General features: G+C 51.0%; 1 protein-coding gene across 5 annotated transcripts; it reads left to right on the forward strand.

Annotated features, from left to right (window-relative positions):
* The first annotated feature begins 486 nt into the window (after positions 1-486).
* On the forward strand, positions 487-17,197 carry TMEM161A (transmembrane protein 161A). 5 transcript variants are annotated; one of them, XM_064597451.1, is made up of 12 exons: positions 487-592; positions 3,434-3,537; positions 4,212-4,292; positions 4,666-4,763; positions 4,874-5,030; positions 6,493-6,644; positions 15,301-15,361; positions 15,461-15,631; positions 15,714-15,827; positions 15,975-16,149; positions 16,229-16,325; positions 16,638-17,197. In XM_064597451.1, exons 1-12 carry the CDS (start codon positions 590-592, stop codon positions 16,889-16,891), a joined length of 1,467 nt encoding a protein of 488 aa, XP_064453521.1. In that variant the 5' UTR covers positions 487-589; the 3' UTR covers positions 16,892-17,197. The 5 variants fall into 5 exon arrangements, with proteins under 5 accessions (XP_064453521.1, XP_045718609.1, XP_045718610.1 ...); XM_045862653.2 differs by having other exon boundaries at positions 15,461-15,604; XM_045862654.3 differs by lacking the exon at positions 15,461-15,631.
* Positions 17,198-17,804: the final 607 nt, after the last annotated feature.

Genomic DNA, 17,804 nt, shown 5'->3' on the forward strand with positions numbered 1-17,804 from the left:
CTGATAGAGATGAATAAGGCTTTGCTAAACGAAAAAGATTGAGAAAGGAGGTATTCCAAGATGAAAGATAGCATTTACAGGGGCCTGGAGGTATGAGAGAGCATGGCCAGTGGCAAGCTGTATTACAGTGTGTACGATAGTGCTGGCGGCCGACTGAAGTCAGGTAGAGGTGTAAGAATTCAGTCTGAGCACTTGGGAGTCTAGTCAGTGGGAGCCACCGAATGTTCTTGATCAGGGGGAGTTCCACACTCAGAACTCTCCAGCGGGAGGCAGTGCGTGGATAAATGAATGTATTTGCCTCAGACCTGCGCAATAGGTGCGGATGCTAGGAGACTGAATCTCAGAGAGGACAGCCACAGGGTACCAGAGAGTCCTGACTCAACCGACATCTGAGCTTGCCGAGCGTCTTCGAACTACAACTTCCGGCATGCAACGCGAGCGACCTCGTGTCCCTCGTGGTGTGCTCCAGCTGCAAGCCTGACGATTGGTCTTAGGGGCTGTTTGTCAGAACAGAATCGGGCTCTGATTGGCTGTACTCCTGCGAGGTGCCCGGAGCCTCAGGTTGGTCGACCGCGCTCCCGCCGGCGACATGGTGAGCCGGCAGCCAGCCACATGGGGGGGCCTTGCCTGAAGGGCAGGAGGTTCCGCTGAGGGGGTCCAGGGAGACACCGAGGGGACTGGGATCCCTTTGTGGGGATTGAGAGCTCTGAGGGACTCTGGGTCGCGCTGAGGGCCGTGTGTCTCTCTCTGGGTTCAGTCTCCCTGTGGGACCTACGTGGGGGTTGGGGGTTCTGTCTAGGGGACTGGAGGCCCCTGAGCGTTCGGGAATTCTGGAAAATCCCTGGGGGCCCTCTAGGGGCCTGGGGTCCTGCCGAGGGGTCGCAGCCCCGCGGAGGGGACTGGGAACGTACGGATCCTCGCTGGGGAGGTTGGGGGTCCCTCTGGAGCCCACGCTGGCGACGTGGGTCCTGTGGAAGCATGGGGTCGCTGCGTGTATTGAGGTGTGTGGAAGGGCCAGGGAGAGCCCTGAGAGGAGGAGCCAGGCCAAGGGGATGTGGATAGCCTCGGGGAGGGCGAGGGTCCCAGAATTGGAGACAGCACAAGTTGGAACCTTCAGGTCTCACGCGGCTCTGGGTCCAACCTATTGAGTTTATTCTTCAGACTTAGCCTGGCCACTGCGGGGCGAGAGCGGGAAGTCCCAACCCCTAAATGTTCGGACTGGGCAGAGGGAGGGGCCCTGGAGGACGACCCGACCCTGCCTGGAGGATTCCCCAAGGACGGGCGTTGGAAGTGCACCTGAACATGAAAAGTGGACGTGGTTCCAGGCCTGGGTGCCGGAAGCAATGGGAGATGAGAGGAAGGGTTCTTGAGAACAGGATGGAGGAAAGTCTCATTGCTGTTAGCAGGTAGCAGGATTCTCCTATTCTCGGATTGTAGGTCCAGGGAAAGACTTTGAGCAGGAAAGGGACGTGGTCCGATGGGAGGCTCCAGATATCTCTGGAAATCTGCAGAGCCAGGACCTCAAGACCAGAGGCTGCTGGGGGGTGAGGCTTGAAAAACATCCCTGGACCGACCTCAAGAGCCTCAGGTGGAGGGATGCTTTTCTTTCTTCCCTCCTTCCCTTCTCCTCCCCTTCCTCTTTGCTCATTCTTCCCTCCCTCTCTCCTTCCTTCCTTCTGTCCTTCCTCTCCTAGGTGCTGGGACCGAAGTTTGAACAACAGTCCCCTCCCTGGGAGGTGTCAGAGGGTGATAGGGGTCTGCAATGGAGAGCTCAAGGATCTAGAAGGGCCTCTGAGACCCAGTAGTTTGACGCAGGGAGGGCTACCTAGAGAGTCGGGCAGTGAGGCAGGGTGTCTTGAGCTGGGCCCTCCAGGCGTTGCAGACTGCGAAAAGGAGTTGGATATTGACTGACCTCATGACTCGCTGGAAAGGGCCGAATGCTGTGTCCGTGGGAGTGACAGGCGGGTACTGGGGCCTCCTGAGATGATGGTGTGCAAAGCATAGAGGTCCAGGCTAGAGGTGCTGCTGTGCTGGGGTCATGCTGGGCCGTCGGTGTTTAAAAACCTAGCAGGAGATTGAGTCACAGGGTGGAGGCCATGGAGGGAAGAAGAAAGTCAGCAGGGGAGCCCCAGGATCTGATGTCTGGAGAGGCGCCAATGGGAGGCTCTGGGGTGTGGGAAGGGGCTGAAGAGGATCCTAGGAGGAGGCCTGGGCCCTCGGAGACCCGCCTCACTGGGCTTGGAAGGTGTTCCCTGACCAAGACCGTACCCACGGTCTTTAGTGACCAATAGCCAGTCTGCACTTGGGGGTTAGGGAGGGCGAGCAGTGAGAACAGATTAGTGAGATTTAAAGACCAGAAAGATAGTGCACCGACCTCATTACTGAGAAAATGTTTCTGGTTTACAAGTTACAGGCATAGAGAAAATATCCTGTTAGTTATCTTAATGATGGATTTCTCAGCAGTCATTCTGAATTACTGTGTTGGCCCGATACCCATCACACTAGAGCTTTTCCTATTAAAGTTAGCATATTCTTGCCTGATTAAAGGATAATTTTAATAATTAATTTTAATATTAAAGTAATCTTTATTTCACTTTAGTTGTTAATTATAACATCATAATACTAGTCGACAGCGCTCCTGAGCACATAATTTTATATAATTACATAATTACTGATACCAAATTGGTATTTACTGCATTGAAGCAGGAAAACCCAGCTTCAGACTGATTACCAAAAGCATTTCTTCTAAAACGTTTTAAAACTAATATATGAAAACGTGTTATGAATTGGTAAAAAGTTTGTTATGTAGAACTTAGTGAGAAATTCCTAATTTAAAAACTTATCCCACTCATATGTGTAAGTCTTTGTCCTGAAACTGGTAGTGGCCAGAAATAGGCTTTCCAAGGAGGTTGATTACCCAGGGAGGGAGGAGGAGAGGGCGATGGGATCATCAGGCTAATTTCCGGTGGGAAAGACGAGACTGAGCTGCCAGGGGGAACTATGATGTGTGGGTGGGACCGTGGGAGGGGAGCCTCTTTCACTGGCTGTGCTCCTTGTAGGTCCGGATGGTGGTCTTGACAGCACATGAAACAAAACAGGCAGCGCCCCATTTCCAGATGGGGAAACTGAGGCCTCAGGGAGATGAATACCTGAAATCCATAGCAAAGGCCAGAAGTGAACCCCAGCGTGTGCTCTCCGCCACCCCACACCCCAGCTGGGTGGTGGTGGTAGGGAGTGCGGGAATCCACACACAGCAGGGGCTCCCAGGGTTGAGGCTGAGCCCACCCCAGGCCCCTCCTTCAAGATGCCGCTGGAGCCCCGGAGGCCCTCCCTCCCTAACCTGGCCCCAGCCTCTCTATAAATAGCCTGAGTTCCGAGGCACGGAGCTTGTGACCTTCTGGCAGGCACTGCCCTTCATGTCCCCTCCCCGCAGGCGGTCCTGGGAGTGCAGCTGGTGGTGACCCTGCTCACCGCCACCCTCATGCACAGGCTGGCGCCACACTGCTCCTTCGCCCGCTGGTTGCTCTGCAATGGCAGGTGAGCCTCAGCCCCGCCCCGGGCGGTGGGAGGAGCCCCACCGGGCCCCGCCCCCTCTGCTTCCTCCAAACCCCGCCGCGTGCCCTCCAAAGAGTGTTTAGTTTTTTTAAAGAAAAAACAACTCTTCAGATATAACTGACATACAATAAACTGCAAATATCTGAGGCACACAGTTGGATCAGTTTTGACAGGGGTACGCACACCCATGAGACTGCCTTTCCACACTGGGAAGAGCAGCTGCTTTCCCCTACTCCTGCTTCCAGCAATCTAACCCCCCCCTTCCACACTCCTCTTGCTGTAGATCTGTTCCCTGCAGTGCTTTTTGTCCCTGTTCGGATCTCGGACCCTTTCTGAGACCTGGTGGAAACTGTGAACTTTCCCTTCAGAACAATGCACACGCCTGCTCCGCCAGAAGAGATAGCCAACAGATTCAGGGGTGTCCGGGACTCCGGGCCACCCTGCCCTCTGCCCGTAGCTTCTCAGTGCACTCCCCCCCAGCAAACCCCCAGCCCACCCCCCAGGCCTTCCCCTGGCCTTGCATGGCCCCTGCCCATCCTGTCCCCATGCATTTCGGGTCCAGCTCTCCCCCTGACTCCAGTCCTGGGTTTGAGGATTCACTGCCTTGAGCCCTCCACGCCGCGGGAGCTTTCCTGACTTCCCGTCTTTGCCCTCAGTCTCTTCCGATACAAGCACCCTACTGAGGAAGAGCTTCGGGCTCTGGAGGGAAAGCCGAGGCCCAGAGGCCGGAAGGAGCGGTGAGTGAGCCCCCAGCCTTAGGGGAGCCGCTCCCCTTCCAGGAGCATGCAGTTCTGGGCACCTAGGAGAGTGGTGGACACCCCAGGTTGAGATGTCACTGTCATTCATTGGTTGTCTTGGACTGACAGCTAAAGCTTATTGCTTATTGGAAGTTTGCTCTGAGCCATCCCTGTGAGCGGCGTCTGCAGCCTGGTGTGCGGAGACCCAGGCTGGGGAGAAGGTAACTCCCAAACCAGCTCCTCCTGTGCTCTGAGGGTGGCACGGTGGAACCTTCCAGGCTGGTGTGGGGCTGGCCGCCATGTCTGGCTGGGGAGGAGAGAACAGAGGATGCATTCCCCCTCCCCTGACCACCTCCCCCCCCCTCCCCAACAGGTGGGCCAATGGCTATAGTGAAGAAAAGCCCTTGTCTGTGCCCCGAGATGCCCCTTTCCAGCTGGAGACCTGCCCCCTCACAGCGGTTGATGCCCTCGGTAACAGCCCGGCTGAGTCCCCGACGTCCCACCCTCAGCCCACACCCGGCAGCATTGGTGAGGGGGCTGTCCTGCGCTGGGCTGCGGACTGAGCTGCGTGCTCCCCGCAGTCCTGCGCTTCTTCCTGGAGTACCAGTGGTTCGTGGACTTCGCCGTGTACTCGGGTGGCGTGTATGTCTTCACAGAGGCCTACTACTATGTGCTGGGCCCGGCCAAGGAGACCAACATCGCCGTGGTCTGGTGTCTGCTCACCGTCGCCTTCTCTGTGTATCCTTCCTCAGGCTGCCCAGCGGGTCAGGGAGTAGGGAGGCATGTGGGAGCGGGACTCGAGCTTTCCTTTATCCCCTGTCCCCAAATTGGCATATCAGCTATCGTCTGCTGTCCCACAAAACTCCCCCAAACTGGGTGGTGTAAAATGGTCACTATTTTATTCCCTCTCCTCCTGGGGTGGGCTCAGCCCAGCCGCCTTATCTCTGCTCTAAGAGGGCCCACCTTCCAGCAGGCCAAGCCAAGCTTCCTCCTGGTAGCAGAAATACCAGCAAGGAAGAAGGGGTGCTGTGGGCCTCCTAAGGCTTTGCAGGTAGTTGGTCCACCCCCATCCCTGTCCATTCTCTTGGTCAAAGCAAGTCACCAGCCCAGATGCAGGGGCAGGAAAAGAGATGCCCCCTCTGCTATGTTTTTTTGTTTGTTTTTTTTTAAATCATTTTTAATTTTTTAAAAGAGATTTTATTTGTTTGTTTATTTATTTGACACAGAGAGAGAGAACAAGCAGGGAGAGTGGCAGGCAGAGGGAGAGGGAAAAGCAGGCTTCCCGCGGAGCTGGGAGCCCGATGTGGGGCTCGATCCCAGGACCCCGGGATCATGACCTGAGCCCAAGGCAGATGCTTAACCGACTGAGCCACCTAGGTGCCCCTCTGCTATGTTTTTTTATGAAGCTGCCCAGGGAGCAGAGGCAAACCTCTGACATTGAGAACCCAAGTCTGAGAAAATGCCCTTGTGGGATGGGCTTGTGAAGAAAAGTCCATCTAGAAGCCCACACTGGTCTGGAAAGCGCCGTGGGTCTCTTTGAGGACAGATTCGAGATACAGCCCTCGTATCTCTGATAGCTTCTTAGAGGAGCCAGAAATTCACCTGCTGTGAATGCAGCCAGGCTAGGTGGGTCAGGGAGGCCAGACCTCCTGAAGAGACAGACGTGCTGGCTCTTTTGGGGAGAAATGGCCACAGGTAGGGGTGCCTGGGTGGCTCATTTGGTTGAGTGGCCAATTCTTGGTTTCAGCTGCGGTCATGGTCTCAGTGTTGTGGGATGGAACCCCCTGATTTGGGCTCTGAGCTTGGCATGGAGTCTGCCTGAGATTCTTTCCCCCTTCCCCTCCCTCCTCCTCTGCTCCTCCCCCCACTTGCTGTCTCTAAAATAAATAAATGGAAGGAAGGAAGGAAGGAAGAATTAAAGAAAAGAAAGAAAGAAAGGGCCACAGGTAGCGTGCTGAGGCCGAGCCGGAGGCCCAGGTCCTCCTGCCACCCACACCCCGCAAACCTGCTGACAGAGGCGTGAGCAGTGCTGGACCTTGTGTCCTGGGCTTGTTCGGCGGCTCACTCTTCTCCGTGGTCACCGCCCTGCTCCCCGAGACTCCAAACCCCAACACCGGTGTTTGGGTTCTGGAGCTGGGGGAGTCCCTGGCTGGGAGTGGGGCACTGCAGCTGCTCAGGGCTTCCTTAGCCCTGTGCCCAGCAAGATGTTCCTGGTGGTGACCCGGTTGTACTTCAGTGCAGAGGAGGGGGGCGAACGCTCTGTCTGCCTCACCTTTGCCTTCCTCTTCCTGCTCCTGGCCATGCTGGTGCAGGTGGTCCAGGAGGAGACTCTCGAGCTGGGCCTGGAGCCAGGTATGTGCGGCGTTTGGGGCACGGGGTCACCACGCGGATCACTCCCTCATGGAAGTGGGGTTGAGTGGCTCGTTCCACCAGCACATAATGGGTGAAGGGGGAGGTACTCCTTGGGCCTGAGCAGTCTCTGTGGCTGCTTGCTGCCCTGCGCATCTCCTGGGGCTTTGGGGCAAGAGGATATCTGGTCTCGCTGCCTCTGAGAGCTGCCTGCAGCTGCAGTTCTTCGCAGGGCACTTCTGTGCCCCCCATCTGCCCTGTCCCCGGCAGCCATAATGATTTAATATTTACCCATTCTAATTTAACTTGGTGAAGGAAATGGGTAAATGGCACAACATTCATAAAGTACAAGAGACTACATAGAGTAAAAATCACCCACCCTGATTAGCTCTCCTTCCAAGAGGAAAACTGGGAGACCACTTTCCTTTTTCCCCATAAAACGGTAGTGTTTATGGCTCTCCACCTTGTCTTTTTCCCTTAAAAACATTAATTTGGGGGTTGTCCCTTGATGCTACATACAGTGCGGGTTGGTTTATTTGTTTGTAATACCCACATAGTATTTCATTTTATGGAAGTTCCATGATTATTTAACCAGTCCCCTACTTCTGGACATCTAAGTCTTTCACTATTAAATGTTGTTCAAAACCACGTTGTGTTACAACAGTGTCGTATGGGAATAGCCCTGCACATGCAGCCCTGTGCGAGAAAGTGCATTTGTAATTTTGATAATGTTGTAAATTGCCATTTAGGAAAAGATTAATGAAGTGCCTATTTCCCCACATTCTCTCCAGTGTGTTTCCTCAGACTTTTTTTTTTTTTCCTTGGGTAACCTGATGGGTGAAAATATAAGCGAGGTTGAGCATCTTTTCCTATGTGGACAATTCATTTCTATCTGCCTTCCAGAAAAGGTCTGTTCTTTTGCCCAGTTTTCTACTGAGTTGTTGACCCTTTTATTGATTTGTAGGAGCTCTTTATATATTAGAGACATTAGGCTTTGTGTGTGATAGTAGTTGGAAATATTTTTCTTAGTTTCCCATTTTTCTTTTGAGTTTATTTATTCTTTGGATGATCTTTAAAAATATAACTTGGATCACATCACTTCTCTGATACCAGATTCTAGTGGTCTTTGGATAAAGAGCAAATCCTTGAGCTTTATCTTCACCAATTCTCCCTGCTTTTCAATTTAAAAAAATATATATTTTATTTATTTATTTGACAGAGAGAGACACAGCGAGAGAGGGAACACAAGCAGGGGTAGTGGGAGAGGGAGAAGCAGGCTTCCCGCTGAGCAGGGAGCCCGATGCGGGGCTCGATCCCAGGACCCTGGGATCATGACCTGAGCTGAAGGTAGACGCTTAACGACTGAGCCACCCACGCGCCCCCTGCTTTTCAATTTTTAGGATTATATAATGTTTGATATATATTATATATATGCATATGTATAGAACATGTGTATGTAAATTACAAAGCAAAATAATAATGTAACAAACTTCTTAAATGAGAACTGGAACATTCCCAATGTTCGTGCATGTCTCTGGTGCTCGTTTCCAATCCCACCACCTTCCACTCCTACTCACAGCCCCAACCAGTCTCTCAAATCTTGTGTTTATCATTCTTTTGCTTTTTTTTTTTTAAGTAGACCCCACGCCCAGTGTGGAGCCCAGCGTAAGGCTTAAACTTCACAACCCTGAGATCAAGACCCAAGCTGAGACCAAAAGTCAGATTCTTTTTTTTAATTTAATTAATTAATTAATTAATTAATTAAATTTTTAAAGATTCCACCCATTTATTTGACAGAGAGAGAGAGCGAGAGCAGGAACACAAGCAGGGGGAGTGGGAGAGGGAGAGGGAGAAGCAGGCTTCCCGCCGTGCAGGGAGCCAGACGCGGGGCTCGATCCCAGGATCCTGGGATCATGACCTGAGCCGAAGGCAGACGCCCAACGACTGAGCCACCCAAGCGCCCCCAAGAGTCGGATTCTTAAGCGACTGAGCCACTCGGGCGCCCCATTCCTGTGCCTTTGTAAAAAGTAGTTTCATCACATATGTTTCTGTCCCTAAAGAATTCATCATACAGTTTGCTCACTGTTGCAGATGGTGGCAGCCAGTGTGTAATCAGCCAACTGGTGCTTTTCGGTCTTTTTGGTATTGTTTACAGAACGAGGCCGTGTTGGTCTGGGCAGCTTTTGTTCATCTCTTCTCACAGATGAATGACGTTCTCTGGTGAGGCCACTTGTCTATTCTGTTGCTGGACATCTAGGTGGTTTCCAGATTTGAGCTTTTCTCGCAGTTGCTATAGGGAACATTCTTGTACATGTTTCCTCATACGCACGTGTAGGCATTTCTTTTGCGCACAGGATCTGGGGACAAGGTGGACGTGTTCACCTTCATAAGATGGTGCCTCAGCATTTTTCAGAGCAGTTCTCTTGGCTCTGGTGCCATCTGGGTGCCACACCCACCAGCCATGCAGCCTGCGGTTCCGAGTGTGGACCCTGGACTCAGGCCGCCCACCGAGTCCCAGCCACCCTGGGCAAGCGTGGGTGACCTTGCAACAGCCCCCTGCCTCACCTCCCTGCTTGTAAGGTGGGGTGGTGAACCTTACAGGGGCACAGCCAGGTGTAGGTAAGTTGAGGTCTACAGAAAGTGCTTGACTTTTGCCCGCCCGGCAGTGGAAAACGATACCTTTAGTGGTCTTAACGTGCATTGCTCTGATTACCTGGGAGGCTGAGCAGCTTTTCCTGTTTATTCATGATTCTCATTTCCTCTTCTTCGAAGAGTTTGTTCATGTTGTTGCTCATTTTTCTTTGAGGCTGTATGTGTTTTTTTCCTCCATTTTTTTTTTATTGTGGTAAAATACACATAACATTTACCATTTTATTGTTTTTAAGTGTTCAGTGGCATTAAGCACATTCACCTTGTGCGACCATCACCACCATCCATTCCCCCCTTTTCACCTTGCAAATCTGAAACTCTGTCCCCATTAAACACTGACTCTCCATTTACCCCCACCCCCCAGCCCCTGGCGCCCACCATCCTACTTTTTGTCTCTATGAATCTGACCACCCGAGACGCTGTATATGAGGGCAGTCATGCAGGATCTGTCTTCCAGTGCTGGCTTATTTCATTCAGCGTAACATCCTTAAGGTTCATCCATGTTGTAGCCTATGTTCAAATTTCCTTCCTTTTTAAGGCTGAATAATATTCCCTTTGCATGAATATATCCCATTTTGTTCATCCATTCATGTACTGATGGACATTTATGTTGCTCCTTTGTTTCAGCTACTGTGGACGGTGTTGCTATGAACATGGGTGTACAAGTCCGTGCTTTTAATTCTTTGGGTGGAATTGCTGGATTATGTAGTAATTCTATGTTTAATTTTTTGAGGAGTCACCAAACTGTTTTCTTGGGTGGCTGCACCATTTTACATTCTTACCACAAGGGTTCCAGCTTCCCCACATCCTCGCCAACATGTGTTATCTTCCTTTTCTTTTTCCTCAAGAGTGACCATCCTAGTGGGTGTGAGGTGGTATCTCATTGTGGTTTTTATTTGTGTTTCCCCGATGATGAGTGATGTTGAGCACATCTTTTTTTTTTTTTAAAGATTTTATTTATTTGACAGAGAGAGATAGTGAGAGCAGGAACACAAGCAGGGGGAGTGGGAGAGGGAGAAGCAGGCCTCCTACCAAGCAGGGAGCCTGATGCGGGGCTCAATCCCAGGACCCTGGGATCATGACCTGAACCGAAGGCAGGCGCCTAACGACTGAGCCACCCAGGTGCCCGAGCACATCTTCATATGCTTGTTGGTCATCTGTATATCTTCTTTGGAGAAATTGTCTATTTTTTTTTTTCTTTTACAAAGATTTTATTTTTTTAAAAGATTTTATTTATTTATTTGACAGAGAGAGACACAGCGAGAGAGGGAACACAAGCCGGGGGAGTGGGAGAGGGAGAAGCAGGCTTCCCGCGGAGCAGGGAGCCCGATGCGGGGCTCGATCCCAGGACCCTGGGGTCATGACCTGAGCCGAAGGCAGATGCCTAACAACTAAGCCACCCAGGTACCCCCAAAGATTTTATTTTTAAGTAATCTCTACACCCAATGCAGGGCTCAAACTTATGACCCCGAGATCAAGAGTCACATGTCCCACCAACCAAGCCAGCCAGGTGCTTCCTTTGCCTATTTTTGAACCTGGTTTTTTTTTTTTTTTTGGTGATGAGTTTTAGGAGTTCTGTGTATATATTCGGGATATTCATCCCTTATCAGATATATGATTTGCAAATTTTTTTCCCATTCTGTGGGTTACCTTTTTACTCCATTAGTATTATCTTTTGATGTACAAATTTTTTAAAATTTCCATGAGTCCAATTTGTCTATATTTTCTTTTGTGGCTCATATGTCCAGTGCTAGATCTGACATCATCACCAAATCCAACGTTATGTAGCTTTTCTGGGCTGTATATCTTTACCATTTTTTTTTCTTGTTGATTTGTAGGGTTTCTTTATATATTGTGGGAACTGATCCTTTGTTACATGTGTGGCACCTACTTCCTCCTATCAAATCTGACACACCATTATTTCCTGAACCACAGAAAAGAGATTAAAAGCACTGTTACTTAAACTATTGCATGCCATCAATGGTCATGTGTATCTCAATTTTAAAGAAGTTAAAATGGGGGGCAGTGTATCTTCAAATTTGTGGCAGGGCTTTTCACTTTCTTTGTGGTTTTTTTTTTTGCCTCTTAAAAAAATTGTGGGGAGGGCGCCTGGGTGGCTCAGTTGGTTAGGCGACTGCCTTCGGCTCGGGTCATGATCCTGGAGTCCTGGGATCGAGTCCCACATCGGGCTCCCTGCTCAGTGGGGAGTCTGCTTCTCCCTCTGACCCTCCCCCCTTCTTGTGCTCTCTCTCTCTCAAATAAATAAATAAAATCTTTTAAAAAAAATTATGGGGCATCTGTCTGGCTCAGTCGGTGGAGCATGTGACTCTCGATCTCGGGGCTGTGAGTTCGAGCCCCATGTTGGGTGTAGAGATTGCTTAAAAATAAAATCTTTTTTTTTTTAAGGCTTTATTTATTTATTTGACAGAGAGAGACACAGCAAGAGAGGGAACACAAGCAGGGGGAGCGGGAGAGGGAGAAGCAGGCTTCCCGCTGAGCAGGGAGCCCGATGTGGGGCTCGATCCCAGGACCCTGGGATCATGACCTGAGCCAAAGGCAGACGCTTAACAACTGAGCCAACCGAGGCGCCCCTTAAAAATAAAATCTTAAAAAAAATTGTCCTCAAATGTTTTATTTTGAAAAATTCCAAACCTGCAGAATGGTTGGAAGAATCCTCTAATGAACTCCCATATGCCCTTGACCTAGATTCATTTAGCCATGTTTGCATTATTCTCTGCACATGCACACACCACACTTTTTTGGGCTCAGCCACTGAATACAGTTGCAGCCCTCCCCTCTGGTTTCTTTTGATGAATAGCAGTTCCTTATTTTAGTTGATTTTTGTGTTGAAGATATTCCCCACAATCAGAAAGCCATTTTATATTTTCCAACACAATATTTCAATTTTGCCTTTCACATAAGCCCTTAAGCTCCTGGTCGTTCACTACTGTCTTATGAGGTAGGGATCAAACTGAGTGTTTTCCATGGGATAACCTTGTTGTACAATTGTATTTTTAGTGAATTGTGGGTTCTTTTGGTTTTTGTTTCATCTTTTCCAATCTTTTTTGTGTGGCTAGGACCTCTGGCTTTTATAGCACTATTCTGGTAGGCTTCTTTTTCTTGTTTCCAATTTCTTTTTTTTTTTTTTTTTAAAGATTTTATTTATTTGACAGAGAGAGAGAGAGACAGCAAGAGAGGGAACACAAGCAGGGGAAGTGGGAGAGGGAGAAGCAGGCTTCCCATGGAGCAGGGAGCCCGATGCGGGGCTCGATCCCAGGACCCTGGGATCATGACCTGAGCCAAAGGCAGACGCTCAATGACTGAGCCACCCAGGCACCCCACTTTTTTTTTTTTAAGATTATTTATTTATTTATTTATTTGAGAGACAGAGAATGAGAGACAGAGAGCATGAGAGGAGGAGGGTCAGAGGGAGAAGCAGACTCCCTGCCAAACAGGGAGCCCGATGCAGGGACTCGATCCAGGGACTCCAGGATCATGACCTGAGCCGAAGGCAGTCACTTAACCAACTGAGCCACCCAGGCGCCCCCCCACTTTTTTTTTTTTAAAGATTTTATTTATTTATTTGACAGAGAGAGACACAGTGAGAGAGGGAACACAAGCAGGGGGAGTGGGAGAGGGAGAAGCAGGCTTCCCGCTGAGCAGGGAGCCTGATGCGGGGCTCGATCCCAGGACCCTGGGATCACGACCTGAGCCGAAGGCAGACACTTAATGACTGAGCCACCCAGGCACCCCTTGTTTTCAATTTCTTAGTTGGCTATTTAGCTCACTAATTTTCAGCTTCTATTTCTCTTTCTAGCATTTCTAGCATGAAGGCTATATACTAAGTCCCACTTTTGTCCACTTCTTATGTTTTGACTTGTAATTTTCATTATCAGGCAGTTCTGGGTATTTTTAAGTTTCCATTGTGATTTCTTTCTTTTTCTTTCTTTTTTTTTTTTTTTAGAGAGGGGAAGGGGCAAAAAGAGAGGGAGTGAGAGAATCCCAAGCAAGCTCCATGCCCAGTGCTGAGCCCGGTGCGGGGCTCGATCTCACAACCTTGAGATCATGACCTGAACCGAAATCAAGAGTTGGATGCTTAACTGACTGAGCCACCCAGGCGCCTTAGTCAGTGTTTTCTTTGTATGTTTTGTGGCTAATTGACAAGGTGATTACAAGTATAGAATTTCTATATATACTTGGTGAATCAACCATTTTATCATGGTATATTGACCACTTCTGATTCTAATAATACTTCTGTCTTACTCTAGTTTATCTGGTCGTAATATAGACTTTTCAGCTTTTTTTTTTTTTAAGTTGAGATATAATTGACATATAACATTTTTAGTTTTAGGTATACAATATAATGATTCAATATTTGTATGTATTACAAAACAATCACCACAATAAATCTGCTTAACATCCACCACCATACATATACAACTTTTTTTCTTCTGATGAAAACTTTTAAGATCTACTTTTAGCAACTCTCAAATATACAATACCACCTTTCTTTTGATTAGTATCTGTCATATCTTTTTAACATCCCTTTTCTCTCAACCATACAGGAACCTTGTGTTGAGGTATGTCTCCTTTAAAAAACATACAGCTGGGGCGCCTGGGTGGCTCAGTCATTGAGCATCTGCCTTCGGCTCGGGGTCCTGGGATCGAGCCCCGCACTGGGCTCCCTGCTCTGCGGGAAGCCTGCTTCTCCCTCTCCCGCTCCCCCTGCTTGTGTTCCCTCTCTCGCTGTGTTTCTCTCTGTCAAATAAACAAATAAAATCTTTAAAAAAACAACCACCACACAGCTAGATATTTTCAAGTCTGACAGTCTCTGTCATTTAACTTCAAAGTTTAACCCACTTACATTTATTATCACCGACATATTTGGCATTGTTTCTACCATCTTACCTTTTCACCTTCTTTTTGTTCTTTTTCTGTGATTACTGTTGACATTGGCTGCCAGTCTAATTGTCTTTCCTCTATAGATGATCTATCTTAAATCCCTGGCTGCTTTACGATCTCTTTGTTTTTGGTGTTCCAGTTTCGCTACAGTGTCTAGGTATGGATTTCTTTGTATTATTCTGGTTTGATATACTTTGTGTGTGTCATTCATTCCACAGTCTTTTCAACTATTCTATTCCAAATCTCCTCTCCTCCTTCATTCTCTCTTCCCTTCTCTCTCTGGGGCTCTTATTTGACTTATGCTGGACTTTCTATTCTGTCCTCCTTATCTCTTAATCTCCCTTCATATTTCCTACATTTTATCTTTCTGAGTTGGAATCTGAGTGATTTCTTCAGATCCAATTCATTCATTCCTCCTTTGCTGTTTTGAATATGCCATTTAACAACCTATCATTTCAATAATTGTATTTTCCCTTTGGAAGAGCTTCATTGGTTCCTTTGCAAATATATCTGGTCATCTGAGGTAGCCTCATGTTGCCTGTTCTGTGATCCACCTTTTATTTTCCTCAATAATTTCACACATGATAACACCTGCAAAATTTCTGTAGTCAGTAGGGTCTAAACTTGTCTTTTTTTTTCCCCCCTGCTTTATGGTGATTTGTTCCCTGGTGTGTTTGGTGATTTGGGTTGTGAGCTCATTTTTATTTGCTTTTACTCTATGGAAAATCCGAGGGCCTGAACTGAGGATTCTTTCCAGGACTTTGGCTTTAACCTATGGGAGTCCTTCATGCCCCTCTGGAATCCTGGTATAATCCAGGAAGCTCAGACGCAGTGGTCCACCGCCCCCCGCCCCTTTCTCCCAGTCCAATCAAGGGTGTCTGCCTGGTACATTTTCCTATTCTTTAAAACAAAAAACAAAAAAAACGTAACCAAAACAAAAAAACACGTAATCAGAGCACAACAAAAGTTTTCCTTTTGCCTGGCCCTGGGCCCGGCTCCCACTGGTGTATTCCTACCTGGGGAGCAAAAGTCTATCTGGTAGGGGGGCAGAGCAGACGCTGAGGCTCCAGGGGTCTCTTAAACACTGCGCTCTCCTTGTCTTCCCCAGGCCTGGCCAGTCTGACCCAGAACTTGCAGCCACTTCTGAAGACACAGGGCTGGGACTGGGCGTGAGTCCTGGGAAGTGAGGTGGGGCAAGGGCAGTCTGGGACTTGTAGGGGGCTCGCTGACGGGCTTTGGGGCCTCCTGGCCCTTCTCTTCTCCCCCAGGCTCCCTCTGGTCAAGCTGGCCATCCGCATAGGGTTGGCATTTGTGGGATCCATGCTGGGTGCCTTCCTCACCTTTCCAGGCCTGCGGCTGGCTCAGACACACCTGGACGCACTGAGCATGTCGGAAGACCGGCCCATGCTGCAGTTATGCAGACTGCCAGATGGGTGGTGGTGCGGGGGGTGGGACTCTAAAGGAGAGGCTAGGGGGATGGTGGGTGCCCGGGGCCTCACTCTTCTGTGCCCTTGTTCCTAGGTTCCTTCTGCATACCAGCTTCCTCTCCCCTCTGATCATCCTGTGGCTCTGGACCAAACCCATTGCACGGGACTTCCTGCACCAGGCACCCCTGGGGGAGGTGCCCTTCTCCCTGTGCGCATGGGGGGTGGGTGGGAGGGAGAGCAGTGGGGGCCCTTCTGTGTACCCCAGTCTCTGAGGCTCAGGGAGGAGCCTTGGATCCTGGGGGAGATCCTGCAGCAGGGGCGGCCTCCCTAGCCCCCTCACTCCCCTCCCCAACAGGCTGTCTGACTCAGCCTTCGACTCATTGCGCCTCTGGCTGCTGGTGGCCTTGTGCCTGCTGAGGCTGGCGGTGACCAGGCCCCACCTGCAGGCCTACCTGTGCCTGGCCAAGGCCCGTGTGGAGCAGCTGCGGCGGGAGGCCGGCCGCATAGAGGCCCGTGAGATCCAGAGGCGGGTATGGGCACCGAAGGGTGGGAGGGAACATGGGGCGGAGCCCCCCCCCCCCCACGTAGTCACGGCTACCGGCCTACCAGGTGGTGCGAGTCTACTGCTACGTGACAGTGGTGAGCCTCCAGTACCTGACGCCGCTCATCCTCACCCTCAGCTGCACGCTGCTGCTCAAGACGCTGGGTGAGGAGCGGCACGGGGCGGGGGCCTGGTGCGGGGAGGTCGGGGCGGCGGGGAGCGACGTCGGGTGGGGATGGAGGCGAGCGAGGTGGCGCCAGGGCGGGACTTGGTAATACTGGGGGGGGGGGGGGAGCCTGGAGGGCCCGGAGGAAGGGAGAGTAGGAGGCGGGGCCCGAAGTTGGGGTGGGGGCAGGAGATAGAGTTTGGGGTGGTGGCGGGGGTAGGAGGTGGAGCCTAGGGCTAGGCGGGGGTCCCAGAGGTCAAACCCCGCCTGCACCTCTACCCATCCCTCCCTCCACCCTCCGCTTCCCACAGGCGGCTACTCCTGGGGCCCGGGCCCGGTCCCCATGCTGTCCCCCGCCCGGTCCTCAGCCCAGGATCGCCTGGGGGGCCCCGGGGAGGATGAGGCCCAGCAGACGGCGGCCCGGATCGCTGGGGCGCTGGGCAGCCTGCTCACGCCCCTCTTCCTCCGCGCGGTCCTCACCTTCCTCATCTGGTGGACCGCAGCCTGCCAACTGCTCTCCAGCCTCTTCGGCCTCTACTTCCACCGGCAGCTGGCGGGCTCCTAGCCGCCTGCAGACGTCCCTGGGCCCCAAGGTCCCGGCCTGAGCTAGCGGCTTAAGGACCGCCTCCTCCGTGTGTGCCTGTGTCCTCAGGTGCAAGGTGGGCCCGGGAGCCCCCGCAGCACCTGCTGGGCCCGCCCACTTCACCGCAGTGCCTGAGCCCTGGCCCCTCGGATCCCACGCTTCTGCCTCCAAACTGTTGCCCCGGACCCAGAGCCACTGTTCTCGGATTGCATGCCCTGCCTCCCCCGCATTTGAGACAGAGGTCGCGGGTCATTCTTCTGAACAAATAAAAGAACAGGCTGATTTCTACTATCAGGATTGGAGTGGTTCGGGAGGTGGCTTTCTGCATGTTGGCGTTTGGTGCTGAGTGAAGGGAATGACCCAGAAGAGCACAGGGCGATCCAGACAGTAAGCAAAGGCCTGGGAGCAAGAAGTGAAGGGGGGGCAGGAGGAAGAGGGGTTCCGGGCTGAGAGGGTGGTAAGGAGAAGAGGGTGGGGAAGAGCGCAGGGAGGCGCCTCAAGGATGAGAAGGGAGGGAGATGGAAATGACAGATAAGTTGTAGAAATCTTGCAGGAGGGGGTGCCTGGGTGGCTCAGCCGTAGGGGGTCTGCCTTTGGCTCAGGTCATGATCCCAACCCTGCTCCGCGGGAAGCCTGCTTCTCCCTCTCCCACTCCCCCTGCTTGTGTCCCTTCTCTAGCTTGGTCTCTCTCTGTCAAAGGAATAAAATCTTAAAAAAAAAGAAATCTTGCAGGACAAACAAAATGATAAAAGATGGAAAACAAAGGGGTGGGGGTGGGTGCCAAGGAAATCAGAGAACTGGCCCAGAAGAATCTTCCAAAGAAAGAGAGTTCTGGGAAGAGGCACTGGAGCAGAGAGGGACCCCAAGCTTCCAGGCGCTGCAGGACAAGAGCCCC

This window comes from Mirounga angustirostris, unplaced genomic scaffold (assembly GCF_029215605.1).
Source record: "Mirounga angustirostris isolate CCGP_5_RB_7025 unplaced genomic scaffold, mMirAng1.0.hap1 SCAF_1, whole genome shotgun sequence".
In the NCBI taxonomy this organism is placed as follows: Eukaryota; Metazoa; Chordata; class Mammalia; order Carnivora; family Phocidae; genus Mirounga; species Mirounga angustirostris.